Source organism: Chiloscyllium plagiosum, chromosome 27, assembly GCF_004010195.1.
Source record: "Chiloscyllium plagiosum isolate BGI_BamShark_2017 chromosome 27, ASM401019v2, whole genome shotgun sequence".
NCBI classification, from domain to species: Eukaryota; Metazoa; Chordata; class Chondrichthyes; order Orectolobiformes; family Hemiscylliidae; genus Chiloscyllium; species Chiloscyllium plagiosum.
The window spans coordinates 6,600,385-6,623,702 of NC_057736.1; the positions used below are offsets into that span (position 1 = coordinate 6,600,385).

The 23,318-nt window shown below is 40.3% G+C and overlaps 1 protein-coding gene across 1 annotated transcript in view; it reads left to right on the forward strand.

Moving 5' to 3' along the window:
- The window catches only part of LOC122563497 (pumilio homolog 1-like), a 120,413-nt gene that overhangs the window by 23,311 nt on the left and 73,784 nt on the right, over positions 1 to 23,318 (forward strand). The window contains 2 exon segments of the mRNA XM_043717294.1: positions 7,130 to 7,198; positions 16,638 to 16,746. Coding sequence (XP_043573229.1) covers positions 7,130 to 7,198; positions 16,638 to 16,746 — 178 coding nt within the window.

Sequence of the window (23,318 nt, forward strand, 5' to 3'; positions counted from 1 at the left end):
GATCCTGTATTCACTGGTACGTAACCTGTCGTGAAGTACCATTTCTTTTAAGTTTTACTAATCTACCATTTCAAAATAAATGCTTATCATCCAGAGTTGGTGTGAACTGAGGTGAAGCCGTAAATCACTGGGTTTTCCTTTTGGTATTACTATTCTCAAGTTGAGAAAGTGAAAGTTACTTGCACAATTTCTGTCTACTTTGAAATGACTTGAGTGGGATGTTTTGCATTCACCATGCTTCATAAAGTGAGCATTTGCCAATCTGTTGTATGAAGACTGTGAATAATTAATTCAATCACATATTTAGAAACTGTAGGGCCATTCTCAGGTAATAGAGTTGTTTGTTTCTTCCTATTCCTGCTAATTCAGGTTCTAATTTTGTGTCTGTTTACAATGCGAGTTACCTAATGCAACTTGATTGCTAGAATGGAACCGGTTTATGGAAAGACTTTTTTAACAAAATCTCTATTCTGCTGTATTTATTTGGCATTGTCATCCGATGAAGTTGCTACCTTCCCAATTGTACCAAATCCTGATTTGATCATTTTATTCATTCTTTGCATCCCACCAACGTATCCAGTTTTGTTGACTATTTGACCCCATGCTTCTAATAATAATTCAATTGGAGTTTTAATTGCTTTCTGGGTTTAATGAGCAATGTTAATCAATTCTAGGTTCATTTCTATCTTGATACATTTCTCTTCATTTTAAAAAAATTTTATTAAATTTATTCAATGTTAACACTAAGATAATGCTTGGAGAGCCAGTGCAGACAAGATGGTTTGTACGGCCGCCGCCTCCTCTGGAACAATTGTTATTTTATGTTTGACTTGGGTGGGGGACAATTTGGAAATTATTTGGCATTAACGCTTTTGTTCTCTTGGGCAGCACAGGTCACTGGGGTGGAGGTTTCCATAACGTTCATCAAGTTTGCAGTGCATTGAATTTATTTGGCCATCTGTGCCATAGTGGTGTTTATGAGCTTTGGCCCCTCTGTCTCCCGCCAATCTTTACTTCTCAATTTTCTATTATTTTTCAACTTAACTGGCATCTGTGCTGCTTACCTCAGTTCTGTGCACACGGAATAATGCACATTTCCAGAGTAAGCATGGCTAGTTGCTGCAGTGTGTATCGTGTAGATTTTCTATGCTCCTACAACTTCTTGCAGTGTTGCTGTTTACAGGCACTGACTGCTTCTTCAAAGGAGTTATGGATGCAATTGATAATTGGAATCATTATTGAATTACCCTCTCCAGACATTCAGACTTGAGGTTAACATAGCAGTTGAAAGCGGATGGGTAAAGGTGTGACCTTTTAATAATCACTGTTGGGATGTAGGCATCGCAGGTTGAGCCCGAATTTATTGCCCATTCCAAGTTGCTCTTGCAAAGGCGGTAATGAGCAGCCCCTTGAACTGCTGCAGTCTTACATGCTGTAGGTAGACCCACAGTGCAGTTAGGGAATTTCGGGGTTTTAATGTGGGGAACTCTGACACTAATACAATGGTGGCCAAAATAGCTGGCTTCTCAAGCCAGAAATACCTTAATATGCAATATTAGAGCTCACTGCACAATGGTACTTCACCCCCTGGGTATTGCATCTGCACTGGGTACTCCTGGATTAAGTGTTTTGCCCTAGTTTGTTGCTGAAATGTTAACTGACAGAGCAGTAACATGTACTTCCTTTTATGCAAAATAATTTCAGACTTTTGTCAAAAGGCACTGTGGCTGTTTTCAGTTGTTCTTTATATTGAGTAGTCTTGATTTTCTTAATGGAAAGCACTTCATTGTCTAGTACGCTGCTAAAATGAAACCTTGTCACTTTGCTCTTCCTATGTTTGGCAATGTGTCAAGGGCTCACTGAATATTGAGATCACATGAAAATCTTGCAGTTACATAATGTGTTGTGGATATATTTGGTCTAAAAACTGTCATAACATGAGGCTGCAGTGCGGAAGTTAATGTCTGTCTTCCGCTTAGCTAAAGCTTGTAAGTTACTAGTGTATTGTCATGATTAAACTCTGAAGAAACCATCTATTTCATGTATTAGACCATATGAATATACTAATAAAGTTTTCTCTAAAACGTTTAGTTACTGTAGCTCCTAAGCCTGAAAAGTTGTAAGGAATACGTATCTCCCTGTTGGGGACAGCAGACTGCTCAATTTAATCAAATTCAATGGGAAACGAATATTGAATCGTGGTGAGACAGCTTAGTACTTAGCACTGCTGCCTCACAGCACCAAAGACCCAAGTTCCATTCCAGCGTCTGGTGTCCGTCTGTGTGGAGTTTGCACATTCTCCCCATGTCTGTTGGTTTAAGCCAGGTGCTCAGGTTTCCTTCCACAGTCTAAACATGCAGGTTAGGTAGATTGACCATAGTAGATTGTTTGTAGTGTACTAGTTGCCTCTAGGCTAGTTGGATTAGCTGTGGTAAATGTGGGGTTATGGTGATATGGTTGAAGTATAGATCTGGATGGGATGCTCAACTGAGGTTCGGTGTAGATTTGACAGGCCAACTGGCGTCTTTCCACATTTTAACGATTCTGTGATTATAACAAAAAAAGATTTAATTGATCCATTGGGCCCAATCTGACCCTCCTGCCTTTGCTTTTTTCCTTGCCCGTTCGCTCCCCCATGCTAGTTCTGTGTTTCTGGGAGAAATATTTGTGTCTCTGATGTCTGGAAGTCTGAAATTTAAATCTGATTCCAGCTTTTCTGAAGGCATTTATATTTGCAAGAGGCTTCATTCATGATGTTTGTGGAAACATTAATGGTACTGTAGAGTATGTAATCGAAAACATATTGTAACAAACTGATTGCTTTTCTGTCACTTTTAGTCATTGGCCTTGATCAGTATTCCCAGGCATATCTTGTCACTTTGTTCCTTTTGTCAAAATTGGAAGCGCAACTTGGCTTACCCATCTTTTTTTTAATAAAGAAAATAATGGTAAGGTCAGAAAACATTTGTAGCCAGAAAAAAATTGTTTCAACTAGATCATTTGAACTTGGGCAATGGAGCGGTTCTGAAACCAAGCTTATTAGGGGTGCGAGAGGAAATTAACAAAAGGAGAGGCTTGTAATAAGGTGGGGACAAAGTGATTTAATGACAAAATGATGAAATGCAAAAGATGATATGAGAAATCTAGAAAAAGAAGACTGATAGCGAAGAAGTGAAATTGGCTCCAGGAGAATAAGAACAGAGGGAAGGGAAGTTATAAAAATCCAGGCACGAAGGCGGCTTTTGGGGATGAGGGGAAAGAGAGACAGATATGCCTTAAAATAAGGGCATCATGTGCCCGCAGCGAACTCTGCAGAGCATTTTCAATCTCAACAGCAGCCCACAACCTTTCTGTATTTTCAGATATTTGCAGGCCCCCTCCATTACTAGCACAATCTGTTCAAGATAAAATGGTGCTTTTCGGAATGTAAGAAACAGTCGGAGAAGTCGGTTACACAGCCTGCTGAGCACGCTCAGCCTTTTAGTAAGTTCGCAGAAAGCCCTCAACCTCCAATCCATTTACCTCCTTTGTCCTCATATCCCTTTATTCTCTGACTGCCCAAACATATACTCGTCAACTCAGTATGTAAACCCTCTGCAAAATTCCAACAATTTGCAATCCTTTGAGTGAAGAAATTTCTCTTTGTCTCCATCTAAAATGGTTGACCTCTTAATTTGTAACTACTCTAGTTCAAGGCACTCAAGCTTTAGCACCAATTTATTCCAAACTTAAGAGAACATACACTCATTCTACTTCTCTCTCTCTTCATTGGACAGTGCTGTCATTCAAGAAATCAATCTACTGAATCTTTGTTGCACCATATACAGAGGAACCTCATTATCCAAAGGACACAGGCGAGAAGTATTTCATTCAGTTAATCGAATTCCTGATAATCGAATGCTGGATGACGTTATTTAGCCAAGCGTCAGGGCTTGCGATCTTGCCAGATAATCCGATATTTGGATATTTGAATACTAGATAATTGAGGTTCTTCTGTATATGACCATTCTTGGATAAGGAGACTAAAATTGCACACTTCTCAAAAATCCTGACCTAATTGCAATAAAACTTCCTTAACAATACTTCCAAACCAGTTGCAATAAATGCATAATGTTTGCCAATGTTTATACTATCTTTCACTTCTAAAAAGATTCTGCTTTTCTAATCTTCTTACCAAAATGTATAATTTTACATTTCCCTCATGTTGTACTCCTTCTCGTATCATCTTCCCCAATCTCACAGCTAGTCTATATTGCTTTGCAGCCTTTTCCCATTCCCCTCAAGTTTGCTTTCTTCCCAACTATGTATCATTAATAAACTTTGCTGAACCCCCCCATTTGTGCCATTTTGCAAGTTACATCCAAAATAAGTACAAATGTCTGACAAAATCACAGTCCGTTCAAAATATTGCCCCAGATTCCTTAAGTTTGTACTAAATGTGAAGGCTGTAAAGTTCTAACAACAAAGACAAGCTGCTGTTCTCAACTTTTTCTGGAATTCGGGTCAGAGTAAGATGGACAACAGAAGTGGTGATTGAGCAGAAACTGCTCACACCGACAGAGTGAAGGGAGGTCAGCAGTAAAGCGATTATTAGATCGGTGTTCAGACACCTTGAAATCAAGGAAATATGCTTCTGCAGACATAAGTTTGTATTATTTTTTTTTACTCTAAGGATTTGTAGGACTGGCCCTTCAAAAGTAGTGGCTGGTTATAGTTTGGAACCATAGAATCCCCACAATGTGGAAACTGGCCCTTCGGCCCCACAAGTGCACACCAACCCTCCGAAAAGTAACCCACCCAGACCCATTCCCCTACCCTATTACTCTATATTTACCCCTGACTAATGCACCTAACCTACACATCCCTGAACACTGGGCAATTTAGCATGGCCAATTCACCTAACCTCCACATCTTTGGATTGTGGGAGGAAACCCACACACACACTGGGAGAATGTGCCAACACCACACAGTCTCCCGGAGCTGGAATTAAACCTGGGTCCCTGACGCTGTGAGGCAACCATGCTAACCACTGAGCCACCATGCCGCCCCATGAGTTCACATGAACTTAATATTCATGCAAGTATTTTTGATCCCAACACAAGTATCCGTTTCTGCATCTAACCTATTTTATTGATGAAATAAGGGAAGTAGAAAATCAAACTGTTAGCCCTATCCATTCTTGTCCCTTTAAATCAACTTCCTTCATGACTGATTATTTAAAATGAGCTTGGTTCTTTGGGCACTGTTTGCTGTGCAAGAAACCAATCTTTACATCAGTCAATGAATATTGGCAGGCTGCTCAGTCATAGGAAAACATCATATTGTTCATTCTTCACTCAAGCATTCACAAAATGTAGCCACTCAAGTGGATTGAGTCATAGAGATGTACAGCATGGAAACAGACCCTTAGGTCCAACCTGTCCATGCCGACCAGACATCCCAACCCAATCTAGTCCCACGGCCCATATCCCTCCAAACCCTTCCTATTCATATACCCATCCAAATGCTTCTTAAATGTTGCAATTGTACCAGCCTCTACCACTTGAACTGTGATAGAGATGGTGCATTTAAGGAGAATAAAGTCAGTGTATTTTCAGCTGGCCACCTTCCTTGAATTAAATCTTGACTCCAGTAAAATTATTGATCTCCAGTCAAGCTTGTATTTTCACTGTAAATTCTCCTGATCATAGAATAAATGGTTCACTTTGCAAATGGCAAAATAAAACACTCAAACTTCCAACTTTGAGGCTGCTATAACACCTGGCTTTTTCATCTCCACATTGATGCTTTGTTATGGGCATTTGTTGTAACACCATGTCTGATATGTCGATAAATTACTTTTATGGATGATGCTTCAGAAATATCTCCCAGTTTCTATTAAGATCCTACTTGCATGTGTTGCAAATGTTCAGGACCCACATTTGAGAATCACTCACTGGCTATCCCTGTGGTGCACAGTGTTGGCACAACAGTTTTGCTCATAGTACTTCATCCATGGCCTGCTGACAGTATTCTTATCTCTTATTCAAGGTTCTAGATTAAATCTCACTCCATAGATTTGAGCATAAATTTTAGGCTGGCCCTCCCTATTTCAGTACTGAGAAAATGGTGGACTGTGAAAAGGAGCTGTCATGATGATTAAAATAAGGTTCTCCCTGCCATCTCTGGATATGTATGATTCTATGGTACTATTTCAAAGATGACCACTGGTGTTTCCGAAAAATGTTTAAAGCATTATTTGATTAATTGTTGCTATTTGTGAGAATTTGCTGTGTCCGAATGGGTGCCATGTTTTCTACATTACATGTATCTAATATTTCTTTGACTGCAATGCATTTTCAGTTGTCCTGAGGTCAAAAGGTTTGCATACATGCTAGTTTTTCCTTTTAGTGCAAGTATATAATTGGTAAATCAGCATCAGCCTTGTCTGTTTCACTTTCGTCCAGTAGCTTAAATCCTAATTGTTATTATCTCTGCCATTGTGTTTTTGTCATATGTAATTTGAGGTATGAATTCATGGTATTGTTTAAAAATAAATTTTGATTGACAATTGCGCATCCAGCAATGTTTGATAAAACCAAATAAATTATTTCTGCCTTGGTGCATTTATTTGCTCGTAAAGGTGATCTGAGTGAGCAACTCCATAATAAGTAACCTATGCTTGATCTGTGTTGCTGACTTTTCGCATTCAGGATGATCTGTGGGGGAACTAAGCAGGGACCACACCACTCCTGAGGAGGGAATATCAAATCAGAAGCACAAGGTGTGGTATGACTGCACTCATTTCAGAGTAGCAGTGGCCTAACAATATATTGGTTATCTGTCTCTAGTCTCAGGACATAGAATCCTGCACCCTGCAGGTTCTTAACTGACTACTTTCCCAAATGTCCAGTTGTAGCTTTGAGATTAACTGAAATCCTCCCATCCCTGAAAGAGTGCCCTTTTCCAGTGCATTTAATTTTTAAATCTAGTGAAAATGAGGACTTTGATTCCCTGTTCTGAATGTGCTTTTAATCTAGTAACTATATTGATTTTACATGTAGATGGTAATCTATTATTTTTTAAAATTTACTTATACAGTTTGGTGTTTTACCTCTTGCGTTCATTATATGGTTTTATTTTTCTTCAGGTACGGTCAATGGATGAACTCAACCATGACTTTCAAGCACTGGCATTAGAAGGAAGAAGTATGGGAGAGGTGAGTTGTGCTGGAAGTTGACACTGTGGGGCTTGGTTTAAAATGCTGGCTGACTCTGTGATGTGCCTTAATGATGTTTCATCTTTGTAATGCTCACTACTTCTCAGGAAACTGTCATTCTTCAGAATAACTGTAAGGAGCAATTTTCTGCTTGATTTTAAGCTTCTTAGTAAGTTAGAGACATGGATCAGCTTGTATTTTATGACTTTATTACATTCTTTGATTTTTCTGTTGCTATAGCTAATATAGCCAAATTACTGTAAAATTAATTTCTCTCAATTTTTATGGTTAAAGAGAATCATTATTTTTCGCTGCCAACTGAAAGAAACTGGCATACTTGTGTCGTTCGACATGGTTGTTGAATCTTTAATCTGCCTCTGCCACCCTTTGCACCGAAGTATCAAGAAAGGCTAAGCTATTTTTTTGATTTTGAAAAAGTGATCCATAATTTGGCTTGTTGAAACTCGCCAATGATTCATATCATGTTCATGTGACCAGATGTGATACTGAACCATATAGATAAAAGAGGCCTCTGTCCTTGTACTGAGCTGGCTAATCACAGTCAAGAAGCTACAATATGTCTTGGCTGGTGTGCAGGAGAAGCACCTCAACTCAGCTGCTTTATTCCTGTTAGCCGTTCTGCTAGAAAGGTGCATATGTCCTACTTTTCAACTCTACAGTGCATGGGCCACTTCATCCAGAGAACCCGTGTCGGGTTTCGCGTGTATGCTGAGTGACACCTGGCTGTAAAGAGCAGGCACTTCTCTTTCGTTCCTCCTCTGGTGGATTTGTCCCACTATTCATCTGATGTCCTGAACAGAAATTTCTCTCTGGTCATGTTGGGAAGACTGAGGCTGTTGCCATTGGTCCCTGCTGCAAACACCATCTCGTTTCAGGTCACTGTCTAAGACTGAAGCAGATTAAAAGCAGAATGCTGCAGATCCAAAACATAATGCTGGATAAACTCAAGTCTTGTGGGTTCTGGAAGAAAGGAGCAATGTTTACTCATTCCCAGGTTGATAATTAACTTTTTTGATTCTTGTTGCACACGTTGCCAAATCTGAGTATTTTCAAGAATTCATTTTTATTTAAGATTGTTCATGACTTTTGGCATCCTACCTGATCATGACCTGAGTATCCAATCTTATGTTCCTTCCATGACCAAGGCCATCTCCTTCCACTTCTGTCAAGGCACCCGTTTGTTTCAGCAGGAGCAGAATGAGGCAGTCATTCATGCTTCTGTTAGCTTTAAATTCAACTACTTCAGTGTTTTCCTGGACTGTGTCTCACCTTATATCCTTTAGAAACTAGATATTATTCTAATTTCTATTGTTCCTACCCTAACTTGTACCATGTCGCACTGAACCATTGTTCTTACTGACCTGATCCGGATTTTGATCCAACAATTTTTTTTTATTCCCTCTCCCACCAAACCACCACCAAGCTTTCGAAGGTGTCCCAGTCTTAAACCCCCTCCAACTTCTAAGATCATTGAATTCCTAACCATCTGGCCATTCATACATCCTTGGCTTTCTTCATTCTGCCTTCTGCAGGTTTGGCTTTCAGCTTTGGAACTCCCTTCGTGAGCTACTCAGGCCCAGTACTCCCCTCATTTAAAACACTGCTTAAATGCCTCTGGCTAAACCTTTGGTCACTTGGCAGGCTTGTATGGCAGTTTGTTTGATAGCATTTCTTGGGACATGTATTTTGTTAAAAGTTATTGTATCAAGAGAAGTTGTATTGATAGAGCACCAGTTTGAAACCAGCATGGTGCCTTTGACTTAATAAAAACAAAGATGCATGCTCATATATATTACATAGATCAGTAAAGGGTTAAGTTGAGATACAAAATTCTAAAATGAGGTATTTGTTGTAACATGTTAGAGTCACTAATCCTGTAGAGGTAGCAAAGCTAACAACTGGAATTGGGGAAAATGGAAATTTTTTTTAGATTAGATTAGATTACATTACAGTGTGGAAACAGGCCCTTCGGCCCAACAAGTCCACACCGACCCGCCGAAGCGCAACCCACCCATACCCCTACATTTACCCCTTACCTAACACTACGGGCAATTTAGCATGGCCAATTCACCTGACCTGCACATCTTTGGACTGGGAGGAAACCGGAGCCCCGGAGGAAACCCACACAGACACAGGGAGAACGTGCAAACTCCACACAGTCAGTCGCCTGAGGCGGGAATTGAACCCGGGTCTCAGGCGCTGTGAGGCAGCAGTGCTAACCACTGTGCCACCGTGCTACCCATGCAAATTCTTTGCATGGTGGAATGCTGCAGCACGGTGGCAGGCATTCTGGTGCTTGCTATGGCTTTTCAGATTTTCAAGTTTTAGTTAACTAATTGTGAGGTTTAATTGCTGTAGCGATACTCTTTAGCATGTACTCCAGATTTTCTTTTAAGTAGTTTTGTATTCTTGTGCCCCATTATCTCCTGATCAGTCATCATTTGATTTAAAATTAATGGCCACTGTTCTGAATACGAACTGGAAGCTTTGGGAGCTCTTTTTAGCTGATCACCCAATTAGTAGTGGAAGTAGCAAAGAGCAGGATGGCTAATGAGGAGACGGATATATTTATAATGGTCTGCTGTTGCTGCACAGTTGACCCAATCATTTGGCACTTAACTGGGGCAGATGTGTCCCATGTAGTCTAATGTGATCCTTGCTTAAAGTTGTTTTAATTCCTAATACCACACCTGTTTAATTCCCAAACCGGATCAGTGCTTGTACTTCACGGGATATTTGAATGAGAAGAGTACTCTGCTCATTCATGATCGTGCTATTGTGACTAATTCCAAAGCTTTCACAACATTGCAAGTTGTATTTGAGCATTTCAGCAAATAAAGTAGTTCAGGCTTTCAGATGTGTGTTTAAACAATCACACTGTAAAATTACAACTGTACAAACTTGTTGCAGTCATTCTAAGGCAGGGATAGTTATCAATGTCTTGGTTGCTGCTGTTACTGTGGTAGTGGTCTGAACTTTTATAACAGGAGCCACAATTTGTGTATGTTATTTGATGGATGCCAATATATTATCAGTAACCTTAAAACCGAAAGAGAATTTTCCTGCTTTATACCCATTTCCCTTCTTCGCTTGCATTTTCATAAAAGTATGGTCAAGAATCTAGTCACTTACCATTAAACGCTGCCATCTCCATCCCTTTTTAATTCCTCTAATAGTTGGAATTTCACTTTTTTCAAGACATAGCTCAGTTTAATTCTTTACGAAACTAACAAAGCCTCGTGAAATTAAATGACTGTGATGTTTTGGTACTTGCAGCATAGTCATTTGCTTCATTGGCCATCAGGCGTTCTTCAAAGGCATCCAAGAAAGACATCAGTGTTTTGGAAAGAATTTTCAGAAGCAGCTGTTTGTCTCAAGCTGTAGCACCATATTGTCCATGTCAAATACCAATTGTGAATCTATTTCTTCTAAATGTTTGTGTTTACAGTGCATGTGCTGGTCTGCACATTGATTCATACCGCCTGATTTCATATTTTCCTCTCATTCTGAGGTCCACTTTTCTGTTAAGTGTTTTTTTCATTATCTGACCACAGACCTGTGTAACCAGGTTTAGCTGGATTTATACCCCACAGCCACTGAGACCCAAGAATTCAAATTAAAATTCACATTGTTAAAGTAGCTCAAACTCTAACCGTTTGGGTCAGATAGTTGTATATTCTGATTCTACTTCCAAAATCAAGCTTTCATTCTAGGCCCACATTGCAAGGGTATTACTTTGTCTGAAGTAAATTTATTCAGGTGAAATGAATGGACAAAGTGAGGGAGTGGGTGTGGGTTTCCCAATGTCTTGGCTAACGTTCATCCCTCAGCCAAACCCCCCAGAATAAGTTGACTGGTTACTCTTTTCATTACTAATTGGCCTGCTGAACAACTGTGTTCGCTTAAATGAAGTAAGCTAATAAGCTGTGAAGTGCTTATTTGTTTTCAAGAATATGAATGTATTGTGTGATAAGTGCCATTTCTTGCTCTCGAAAAACAATACCAAAAACTGTTTAGATGGTACAGTACGTTCAAATTAGGGAGTAGGACATTCAGCCCGTCCAGCCTCTTCTGCCACTTAATGAAGTGGCAGGAAGCATAAAAAAATGCGTAATCTGAATTGTAGACTGCAGAGATCTGAGATGCAGAAGGATCTCTCTGTCCTTGTGCATGAGTTACAAAAGGTTAACCAGGTACAGCAATTAATTATGAAACCTAACAGAATGTTATCATTTATCACAAGGAGAATTGAATCCAGAAGTAGTGAGGTTATGCTGCTGTAGCCATTAATGAGGCTGTGTATGGAATACCTGAGCAATATTGATATATTAGTACCTTTATTATTTGAGAGGCTATAAATGTGTTGGAGGTGAGTTTATTTGAATGAGGACTGGAATGAATGGATTGGCTTCTGAGGAAAGTTTGAACATAATAGTCTTAAGCCACTGTTACTTAGAAGAGTAAGATGCAACAAGATGGAAATGTACAAGATCCTGGAGGTGATGATGGAAGATGTGGAGACAAAGTTTCCTTTTGTGGGAAAATCTAGACCTGATAATCACAGTTTAAAAATAAGGGGTTATCCACTTAAAGCAGATGAGGTGAAATTCTTTTCTCTCAGGGTTGTGAATCTTTGGAACACTCTTCTTTCAAAAGTGGTGGGTGTAGAATGTTTGAATATTTAATTGAATTTTGGTCAGCACAGGATTGAAAGATTTTTGGGGGAGGCGAGAATGTAGATGTGATGTTACAGTCAGCTCAACCATGATCTTATTGAATGGTGGAGCAGCCTTTAGGAGCTTAATGGCCAACTCCTGCTACTATTTTGTATGCTCATGTTTCTTCTTGTACTGAAGCCACTCTTCACACTGTGACTAGCTATACAGCTAAGATAAGGTGATTTCTTCTCAAATAAAAAGCTGGAGCAGCAATTGGCCATCTCATCCATATGTCTGCTCTGTCATTCAAAAGATTGTGCTGTTCTAGCTCCTCTCCGTCTTACTGCCCTATTCTGATGCTTTTTATGTTCTGTTAGTATCGAAAAAATAATCAATCTCGATCTTAAATATACTTTAGCTATGGTATGTACAGACACTGACGGTAGCGAATTCCAATGATTCACCAGTTTTCTGCCATTATAATGTGGGAAAGTGGTACGACAATTGCTCCTGGCATTCCTGAACTAGGAAAGGGGATGTCAGTTGGGCTTCCTGTTTGAGTGATTTGCAGTGATTCTGGCTGGATATGAGATGATACTCAGTGCGGTATTTTTTTTTTACTGTTGTTCGTGTGCAATATTGTTGGAAGAATGTAGAAAGGTACAGTATCCAGTAACCATTAGACTGTATCAAAACATAAACAAATGAAGAGGAGGTATGATGAGTGGTCTTATCAAAACCAAAGGACCTTTATGTTCATGTCTGATGCTGGGGGTAGCTTTCTGATCTTGTTAGGAATCTTACTGAAGAAAACAGTAATGTTCAAAACAGATATTGAGGAATTGGTTGGTGGATACATTTCTAATAACTTCAATGAAATATGCTGTTTGGAGTTGCTTTGTGCATGAAGGATTCAAAATGTGTACAATACCAATGTCATACTTGTGTCTAATTGTTGGAACCCTTTTTACTGAAATATGATGCCACAGGTGAATTGATTTAAGATGCCTGTTTGTTTTCAGCAGCCGTTTGCAGTTATATAAATAGATTTTATCATTGAGGAAACAGCCTTTTCTTAGCTTCTATAGACTCTCGTCCCTCCAGTGTTTACATCAATAGAAGCATTTTACTGCTTTTTTGGTTGGTAGTCATTAGATATTACACTTAGAGTCATAGAGATGTACAGCATGGAAACAGACCCTTTGGTCCAACTCATCCAGACCAATAATTCCTGAAGAAGGGCTCATGCCCGAAATGTCGATTCTCCTGCTCCTTGGATGCTGCCTGACCTGTTGTGCTTTTCCAGCAACACCTTTTCAGCTCTGATCTGCAGTCCTCACTTTCTCCTAGTGTATTAACCTACTAAAGGGAGGATGAGGCAACCATGGCTGACAAGGAACGTCAGGGACAGCAAAAAAGCAAAAAGAAAAAATATACAATGTGCTGAAGATTAGTGGGAAAGCTGGAGGATTGGGATGCCTTTAAAAGCTAGCAGGGGATAACATTTTGGAAAGAAAAGGCAGCAACGTTGGAGAAGATGAAATATGAAAGTAAGCTAGCTGGTAACATAAAAGAAGATTGCAAGAGCTTTTTTAAATATCTAAAAGGTAATAGAGAAGCAAGACCGGACATTGGACTGCTGGAAAATGAAACTGGAAAGTAATGATGAGGATCAAAGAAACGGCGGAGAAATGGAATAGATCCTTTGCATGAGTTTGCACAGTGGGAAGACATTAACAGCATGCCAGAACCTCAAGAGAGCCTGGGGGCAGAAGTGAATGTAGTGGAGAAGGTGCTGAGGAAGCTGAAAGATGTGAAGGTGGACAAGTTACCCAGACCAGATTGGCTACATCCCAGAGTTAGAAACGAGGTTATAGATGCATTGTAGAGCCATCTTTAAGGAGTCACTAGAGTCGGGGAAGATCCCAAATTACTGAAAAATGGCTAATCCAACACCACTGTTTAAGGAGGGAGGCAGAGGACTGAACTATAGGTCAGTTAACTTGGCCTCTGTCATTGCTAAGATTTTAGAATCCAGTATAAAGGATGAGATTGTGGAATACTGGGAAGTGTATGGTAAAATAGGGCTGAATTGGTACAGCTTGGCCTAGGTGAGACCATGCCTGACACATCTGTTAGAATTCTTTGAGGAAGTAATAAGCACATTTGACAAAGGAGGGCTAGTGGGTATAATCTCCTTGAATTTCCGAAGGACCTTGACATGGTGTCGCGTAGGAGGTTGCTAGACAAGATAGGAGTCTCTGGTGTTAGTGACAAGGTACTGGCATGGACTGGCAGCAGACAAAAAGTAGGGATGAAGGGATCTTTTTCAGGATGGCAGTAGGTGACTAGTGGAGTTCACAGGGGTCCATGTTATGACCACAACTATTTATGTTGTACATTAACAATCTGGGCAAAGGAACTTGGGCATTGTTGCTAAATTTGCAGATGGCACAAGGGTAGGTGGAAGGACAGATAGTGTTGAGGAAGCAGAAGGAATTGGACAAGCTAGGGGAGTGGGCAAAGAAGTGGCTGATCGACTAAAAGGTGGAAAGGAGTGATGTTATGGTTTGGAAGGAAGAATACAGGCGTAGACTATTTTCTACATGGGGCAAGTTTTCAGAATCTGAACCACAAAGGGACTTGGGAATTCTAGTTCAGGACTCTCTTAAGGTTAACATGCAGCATCAGTTGGCAGTTAGGAAGGCAATTGCAGTGTAAGCATTCATGATGGACTGAATGGCTCAATTCTGCTGTTATATCTTCTGATCTTGTGTATTGTTAGGAATGTCTGATTCACCTTGGATTTTGGAGGGAAGAGCAATGATTGAGCAAGTGGCTTGCACATCTGTTTCTATTACCTCATTGTTGTATTATTTTGTAGAATGTCAGTTCTTCAAAACGTTGAGATTAACAATAGAGTGATTGTTCAGGCCTTTTTGAAATGCAGTGGAAAGTTTGCACACTTAATTGCTAAGGACTCTTGTTCGTTTTGGAATGGCATTTGTCCTTCTAAACTTTGATTGAAAGCTTTTTTTGTGGTAGCCAGTGCAGGTGTGCAAATATGTCTTATTTTTAAGTATTAAATTATGCATTGCTTTGGTATTTTAAGTAAAGCATGGTACAAAAAGAAATGAGATTTAGGGTGCTTGGGGAGCATTTTCTCTACAAGATGCGTACATCAATCCCTAGAAAATTTTTGGAGTTTAATAATCATAACCTTCAATATGTTTAAATACACAGTTTATTTTCATGGCCTACTTGTAAAGCAAGCAATAGAAAATGTGATTTTTCTAAGTGCATTTCCACATTTGGATGGAGTGTTTCTTTTTAAAAATGCATAATTTTATGCCACAGGAGGGTAATCTTAGTTCTGATCTCTGAACAATTCATGAATACACACTAGGTTCCAAATTATGGAGATGCCATACAAAGTAAAACATTAATCACAGTATTTAGAGCATTGATGTGTACAGTAGAAAATGTAACAGTCACTAGTTATCCTTGAGCTTTGAGCTGATTGCAGCCTGTATGTATTCATCTGGCTGAAGCATTAAATTGATCTTTCGTTAGCAAAATTTTAATTTTACATTGCATTTGAATGCATTTCTTGATTTATTGAAGATTTTAAGAACTTTTTTCTTTTTCTGTTTTTTTAAGTATCTGTAATCATCAGCTATGTTATTTATTGTTGAAAGGCTTTTTAAAATTGTTCGTCAAGGAGACCAGTATTGTCGTCACAACCGTGATTTGTTGGGATTTTTGTTTAATAAAAAGTAAAAGCCGTTGACTGTTCTTTTTCATAAATTAACATCCACAGACTTGCACAAATTACTATCTGTTTGGTGGGAAGGATGGGGGCAGGTTTGTAAAGTCACTGTGCTTTTTAAGAAATTCCTGTTCTTCTGTATCTGTCCATTGGCTCAGGATGCTCACTTGTCTGCCTTCTGTTTGGCCATATGTTATATTTAAATGTTTTTTTTGTCTTGCTCCCAGCACCAGTTGTCCAATTACTGAGCAAAGTTGCTTCGTGTTTATTTAGTGTCATATCTGGACCGCTGCAGGCTATTCACCTCCACTATAAGATATCGGTGCAGAAGTAGGGCATTCTGTCCATCAAACCCAATGGCCATTCTCCAATATTTCATTAATGAATCTGACGAATGATGAATCTTGTTCCGACTAAATATGCAGACGGTTTTCCAGTAGAAGTTTCTTGTCTGTGTCTAATTTTTTCTCCCCCTTCCTCAGAGGAAATATGTTACGGGGCAGTTGAGTTTAATGGTGTCTTGGATCAGCAATCCCAGAACAGATTTGGAAATGAGCCTTGAAACATTTCTATCGCTTTGCCTTTTCTCACCTTATTAGTTGCTCATCTTCTATTTGGTAATTAATTTGTGATGTCCTTAATTTTCATTTTGAGATTTTTGATGAGCTGGCCAGTGGAAAATTGTGGCTGCCTTTTTTAAAAATAGGTTTGGGAAAAAATGTCAACATGGAAGAAATTTTGGGGAAACATGATGTAGAAGAACATTTTGCATGCAAGTACTGGATAATTTTCTTAGTGGGGTGGGACGGGGGAACGCAGCTAGTGTTCACTGCACTTGGAGGTGATTTTTCCAATGGTTCTGCTGATGATCAGTCTCTTGAACAGCTTTGGGACTTGAAATGAGTTTCAGCAAAAACAACTTCTATTTTGTTTTACTTTGTCTGCTTTCTGTTTCTGTTTTTCTCTGAAAATCTTTCTTTGTCATTTGCAGCAGCTTCTACCTGGTAAGAAGTTCTGGGAGTCTGATGATCCAAACAAAGATGGACCTAAAGGGATATTTCTTGGGGATCAGTGGCGGGACAGTGCATGGGGAGCTTCAGGTAAGCAGTTCATTACCAAACACATTTCAATTTTTAAAATATTTGTCAAAGATTAGATAAAATTGATAAATAGAATTAATATTAAAAAGTTACTCTTATGTATACAAAATGATTTTGAGTGTATGCTGCGTAGTGTGCATAAACTTGCTGACAGAACCTCCAAAGATGTTTGATAATGTTCATGATAATAAGTAACTAGATTTAAGGTGTGATGGAAGAACCATATGAACTACTTTGAAATGAAAAATTTGCACTAGATGAGGCATATCTGGTCTTTTTTTTTCCCTCAAGATTCTTATTCACATAATCTGATGGACATTCCCGAATTGTATCTGTAAAGTTTAATGTACCTTGTTTAGTAATTTGATTGCCCTTGATGTTCTAGATAGCTTATTTTCTGTTGTAAGAGAATATTTTAAATTATGTTCCATATTTAATTTTTCCATGCTCCATATCTCAGGCCTCACTTCTCAGTAGCCTGATTTGAACTGTGTATAATTTCTCTATCTCTTCATTGCATACCTAAATGAGTTACTCTTCCTCTCCTGACCTTGAGCCACCCTCTCTTGTCTCTAATCTTTTCTTATCCATCAAGATTGTACGAGTTATTGGGAAATGATGCTTGAATTTGAAACTGCTATGTCTGGCAGAGTGCTTATGGAGTACCTTCAGTGAAACACTTACTGTTTCATTGAAGAGCAAACTTGATTAGACCCTTTGGCTATTTGGTGTTGTTTGCTTGTTCTGATGCACATGAGCAGAGTTATTGTTCTGGCCTTTATGAAAATAGAATGGATACTTTGCAAAGAGGTGATACTGGACTTTTTTGTTCATGTTGGTGTCCATTGTTTACTAATTACCATGATGCTTAAAATTATGACATCCCTCAGCATTTATTCACTGACAAATATTTTTAAAGAAGGTTGCACTTATTCGTTTCCAGCCTGAGGGTGGCTAGTCAGATCACTCCCTGATTGGACAGATTTTCTCTCACCAGGTGCAAATCAAGGCATTATTGCTACTTGGGGCAATTGGATTTATTTGTTTTCCTCCTTTTCTGTTTAATGCTGCATCTTTGCCTAGTCCCAAAGAAAGGGGATTTCTTCAGGGAGACCTGGGAATGTTTGATTTGGGGGGACTCTGCCTCATTTATCAATGATCAGTTCTCCATACAACACAATTGTGAGCAGGTTATCCATCCAGCAATGTGACCCACCCAGCGTAATTCACTTTGCATGAAAATAGCCTCAGTGCTGGTAATGTTGGCTGTTTCCAGAACTTTGCTATTTGAGATGCAGTCCTCCCAATGGATCTTCAAAGTGCTGTGCAGGATCCATAACTTGTCTCATACAGAAAGATGGAGAGAACCATGATCTTGTACACCTTGAATTTGGTTTGTGTTTTGTGGCCCTGATTGCTCCACCTTCATTTGTAGAGTCTCTCGAATATGCTGTTAGCCTTTCAAAGCCTATTGTCCACTTCATCTTCTGTGGTTGCATCAAACAAAATGACAATCCACAATAGGTAAGTTGCTTGATGGCATTCATCTCATTTCCCATGATGATGCTTTGGAAGTCTGTGTTCTTCTTGGGCTCGCGGACATCGGACTAAAATCAAAGAAACTGAGGAATTGTGCTGCCTTGGAAATGTGTTATGTATAGTACAGTGTATTGTATATCTCACTGACAGTGGACCACGACAGTGCTGTCATCAGCAAAAAGAAACTCGCAGGCAAGTTCTTGTGCCTTTTTGTGTGACCTTGAAGCTGCCTGAGGTTGATAATACCTCCAACAGCTCAAAAGCATACATGAAGTTCCGCCTTAAGGTAATGGCAGTCACAGTTCCCTCCAGCAATTGGTTTTCTTACACTTCTTTCTTGACAGGCTGTTTGTTGCAGTGTCCTTCCTCCTGCACTTGGAACTGAAAAATATTTCAAAGTATTCTGACCATCAATCAAACACTGATGCCGTTTCAGTATATAACACCTTGTCATTGGTTTTACTAAGCGTTTTAGTTGGATATGCTGGTTCACAGACAGATGTTAGCACATCTTAGAAACTTCTTATAATGCCATTAATGGTGTGTTGAGTTCATCAGTAAAATCCACCATTAAGTTTGGATGTTTCTTCATTTGCTTTAAATGACACAGATTTTGCAAAATGCTGTCATTTTCTGTTGACTGGCCAGGCTAGGTAGGACTGATGAGCTGACCTTGTTGTTGCAAGCAGATCTTGGATTTCCTCATCATTTTTGTCAAACTGCTTCCTTTTCTTCTTGGCTGGGTCTGATGGCTGCATTGGATTTGTCTCGTCTACAGCTTTGTGTTCCTGCATCCTTCAGGAGAGGAATCATCAGTGTGATTAGAGTGCGCCAGACTACTCTCTGGAATTCTGCTTGAGGCTATCTTTGCAAGTTGAGGTTGAGATTTCCAGGTTGGCTTAACATTTCTTTGTCTCTAGACCTGTTTTTGGATTTAGGTTTGAAAAGTGAAGGAATTGGTGGATTGCATGACTCTTGTGTGAAGGATGTTATTTAGACGACATCTTGATGTGACTTGTTTGACCCATTGTGGTATTATTTTTTAAAAGTATCGTCATTCATTGACGGAATATGGACATCGTTAGCTCGGCCAGCATTTATTGACCACCCCTAGTTGTCCTTGAAGGTGGTGACACGCTGCTGCCTTGAGCCACTATAGTCTGTATTTTGTAAGGAAACTCAATGCTGTTAGGGAGTGAGTTCCGGGATTTTGACCTAATGAGTAGTGATGTATTTCCAAATCCCAATGATAAGTGATTTGGAAGGAAATCTGCAGGTGATGTCGTTCTCATCCTTTAGATGGTCATGGCCACTGGTTTGGAAGGTGCATTCTAAGGAAACCTAGTGAGTTTCTGCTTGGAGACAGTACACTGTGCAGTTATCCAGTATTGTTGGTGCATAGAGTCATAGAGATGTACAACGTGGAAACAGACCCTTCGGTCCAACCCGTCCATGCCGACCAGATATCGCAACCCAATCTAGTGCCACCTGTCAGCACCCAGCCCATATCCCTCCAAACCCTTCCTATTCATATACCCATCCAAATGCCTCTTAAATGTTGCAATCGTACCAGCCTCCACCATTTCCTCTGGCGGCTCATTCCATACACTTACCAACCTCTGTGAAAAAGCTGTCCCTTAGGTCTCTTTTATATCTTTCACCCTAAACTTATGCCTTCTAGTTCAGGACTGAGCATGGGGATATTTGTGGAACCTCCTCCACTAGTAAGTTGTTAATTATTCGCCACTAGGAAGCATATGTAAGGTATAGACAGGATAGATCGAGTGAATCCTTAGAAGAGTATAAAGGCAGTAATGGTATACTGAAGAGGGAAATCAGGAGGGCAAAAAGGGGACATGAGAGAGCTTTGGTAAATAGAATTAAGGAGAATCCAAAGGGTTTTTACAAATATGTTCAGGACAAAAAGGGTAACTAGGGAGAGAATAGGGCCCCTCAAAGATCAGCAAGGCGGCCTTTGTGTGGAGCCGCAGGAGAAGGGGGAGATACTAAGTGTGTATTTTGCATCAGTATTTACTGTGGAAAAGGATATGGAAGATATAGAAGGTAGGGAAATAGATGGTGACACCTTGCAAAATATCCATATAACAGAGGAGGAAGTGCTGGATGTCTTGAAATGCACAGAAGTGGATAAATCCCCAGGACCTGATCAGGTGTACCCTAGAACTCTGTGGGAAGTTAGAGAAGTGATTGCTGGGCCTCTTGCCGAGATATTTGTATCATCATTAGTCGCAGGTGAGATGCTGGAAGACTGGAGGTTGGCCAAAGTGGTGCCACTGTTTAAGAAGGATGGTAAAGTGCTCGAGAACTTGCCACTCCCTGAACCAATCTCTTCCCATGCATGCCTCGAGTTCACGTGCCTTGTCAGATCTCTTGTATTGAAATAAATGCATTTTAATTCATCAGCCTTCCCTTTTTCTTCTGTTGTGTTCTTTCCTGCCTTGTTTAGTTAACTTGCTCTCTTTAATTTCTGTAACAGCTTCAGCCTTCTCTCGTCTCACTACCGCTTCAGAGCCTACTTCCTGCCACACTAGTTTAAACCTTCCCAAGTAGCTCTAGCAAAACACCCCACCAGCATATTGGTCCCCTTCCAGTTCAGGTGCAACCCATCCTTCTTGCACAAGTTACTTCTGCCCCAGAAGAGATCCCAATGACCCAGAAATCTAAATCCCAGCTCCCTGCACCTCAGCCACGCATTAATCTGTCCTATCCTCTTATTCCTCCAACCCTTTCCCCTCCACCGTTGTCGCACAACTCCCCGTTCCTCATTCCCACTGATGTCAGCATGGTGTGAATGATTGTGGATGTGTTGCTAGGCACGAAGGGAGGATTCTATCATACTCCTGATTGTGCCTTATAGATCTTGGAGGGTGAGTTACCTATCTGCAGGATTCGTAACGTCTGGCCCTGCTCTTTTAGCCACTGGTTTTATATGACTAGTCTAGTTCAGTGGTAATCCCCAGAACATTCATAGTCAGGGATTCAGCAATAGTAGCGCCATTAAATGTGAAGGGATGATGGTTAGATTCTGTCTAATAGGAAATGATCATTGGCTGGTAGGTGTGTGGCGCAAGTGTTCTCTGTCACTTTTCAGCCCAAGCCTGGATGTGGTCATGGTCTTGCTGTGTTTGGGATATAGTCTGCTTCATTATTTGAGGATTGGCAAATGCTGAACATTGTCCACACATCCCCATTTCTGACTTTAAGGTTATTGATGAAGTAGCTGAAGGTGGTTAGGCCTAGGTCATTACCCTGAGAACAGGGATGAGTCTGTGTGTTCTGAAACAGTCTTTTTGTTGTAAGATGATGATAATTATGAGTGACTGCTCTTGTGTGTAGACTTCCAAGAGCAGGTGACTATTTTCATTCTGTTTCCAAGCTCTCCCTTTCATGCCAGGCTATTGCGACCAACTCTGATTGAAATTGACAAGGATGACGAGAGTCCATGGAGGCTGCTGTAAAACTTAACTTTGTCAGCTGGGTTTGCGTTCAGTGTTGGAGCATAAACACAGAGTTGCTTTTGCTCTTTGCTCTCACCAGGGCCGTGGTGCATTTGAAATGGCTTGGTAGCATACTTGAAAGTTTACTGGTGATCATTCTTCAGCTGAAACTGACCAAGTATTGTCTACCAGCCCGATAGAGAGAGAGTGTAGTCAGTATTGGGCTGTCATGCTGCCTTGTTCGAAGAGCAAACTTGAGAGGGGTCCCATTCTATCTCGTTTGGCGAACTCTTGCACTACCAGGATTAAACATTACTGGGAGCACCATTCTGTCATTCCAGATGGCATGTTCCAAAATTTGTCTTGTTTTCCCCAATGTTTTGAAGTGAAGTTGAGTGCTTGCATTTTCTTCTCTGTCACAATCTGGCTGCAGATGACACTAACATTGGTAGAGGAGCAGATAGTGAAAGGAACTGTCAGAGAATACAGCAGAATATAGACAGATGCAGAGTTGGGCAGAGAAACGATAGATGGAGTTCAATCTGGGCAATTTTGAGGTGATGCATTTTGGAAGATCCAATTCAAGAGCGAACTATACAATAAATGGAAAAGTCTTGGGGAAAATTGATGTACAGTAGAAATCTGGGTGTTCAGATCCATTGTATCTTGAAGATGGCAACACAGGTCAATAAAGTGGTCAAGAAGGCATAAGGTATGCTTTCCTTCATTGGATGGGGAACTGAATAGAAGAGTTTGCAGGTCATATTACAGTTGTATAAGATTTTGGTTCAGCCACATTTGGAATACTGCATCCAATTCTAGTTGTCACATTACCGAAAGGATGTGGATGCTTTGGAGAGGGTGCAGAGGAGGTTTACCCAGATGTTGCCTGGTATGGAGGGCACTAGTTACCAAGAGAGGTTGAGTGGATTAGGATTGTTTTCATTTGAAAGATTGCAGTCAAGGAGGGACCTGATTGAGGTCTACAAAATCATGAGAGGTACAGAGGGTGGATATCAAGAAACATTTTCCCCAGAGTGGGGGACTCACCAGTCATAGAGATGTACAGCACCCGGCCCATATCCCTCCAAACCCTTCCTATTCATATACCCATCCAAATGCCTCCTCCACTTCCTCTGGCAGCTCATTCCATACACGTACCACCCTCTGCGTGGAAAGCATTGCCCCATAGGTCTCTTTTATATCTTTCCCCCCTCACCCTAAACCTATACCCTCTAGTTCTGGACGACTCCACCCCAGGGACAAGACTTTGTCTATTTATTCTGTCCATCCCCCTCATGATTTTGTAAACCTCTATAAGGTCTCCACTCAGCCTCTGACACTCCAGGGATAACGGCTCCAGCCTATTCACCTCTCCCTATAGCTCAAATCCTCCAATCCTGGCAACATCTTTGTAAATCTTTTCTGAACCTTTTCAAATTTCACAACATCGTTCTTATAGGAAGGAGACCAGAATTGCAGGCGATATTCCAACAGAGGCCAAACCAATGTCTTGTACAGCCCAACTCCTGTACTCAGTACTCTGACCAATAAAGGAAAGCATACCAAACGCCA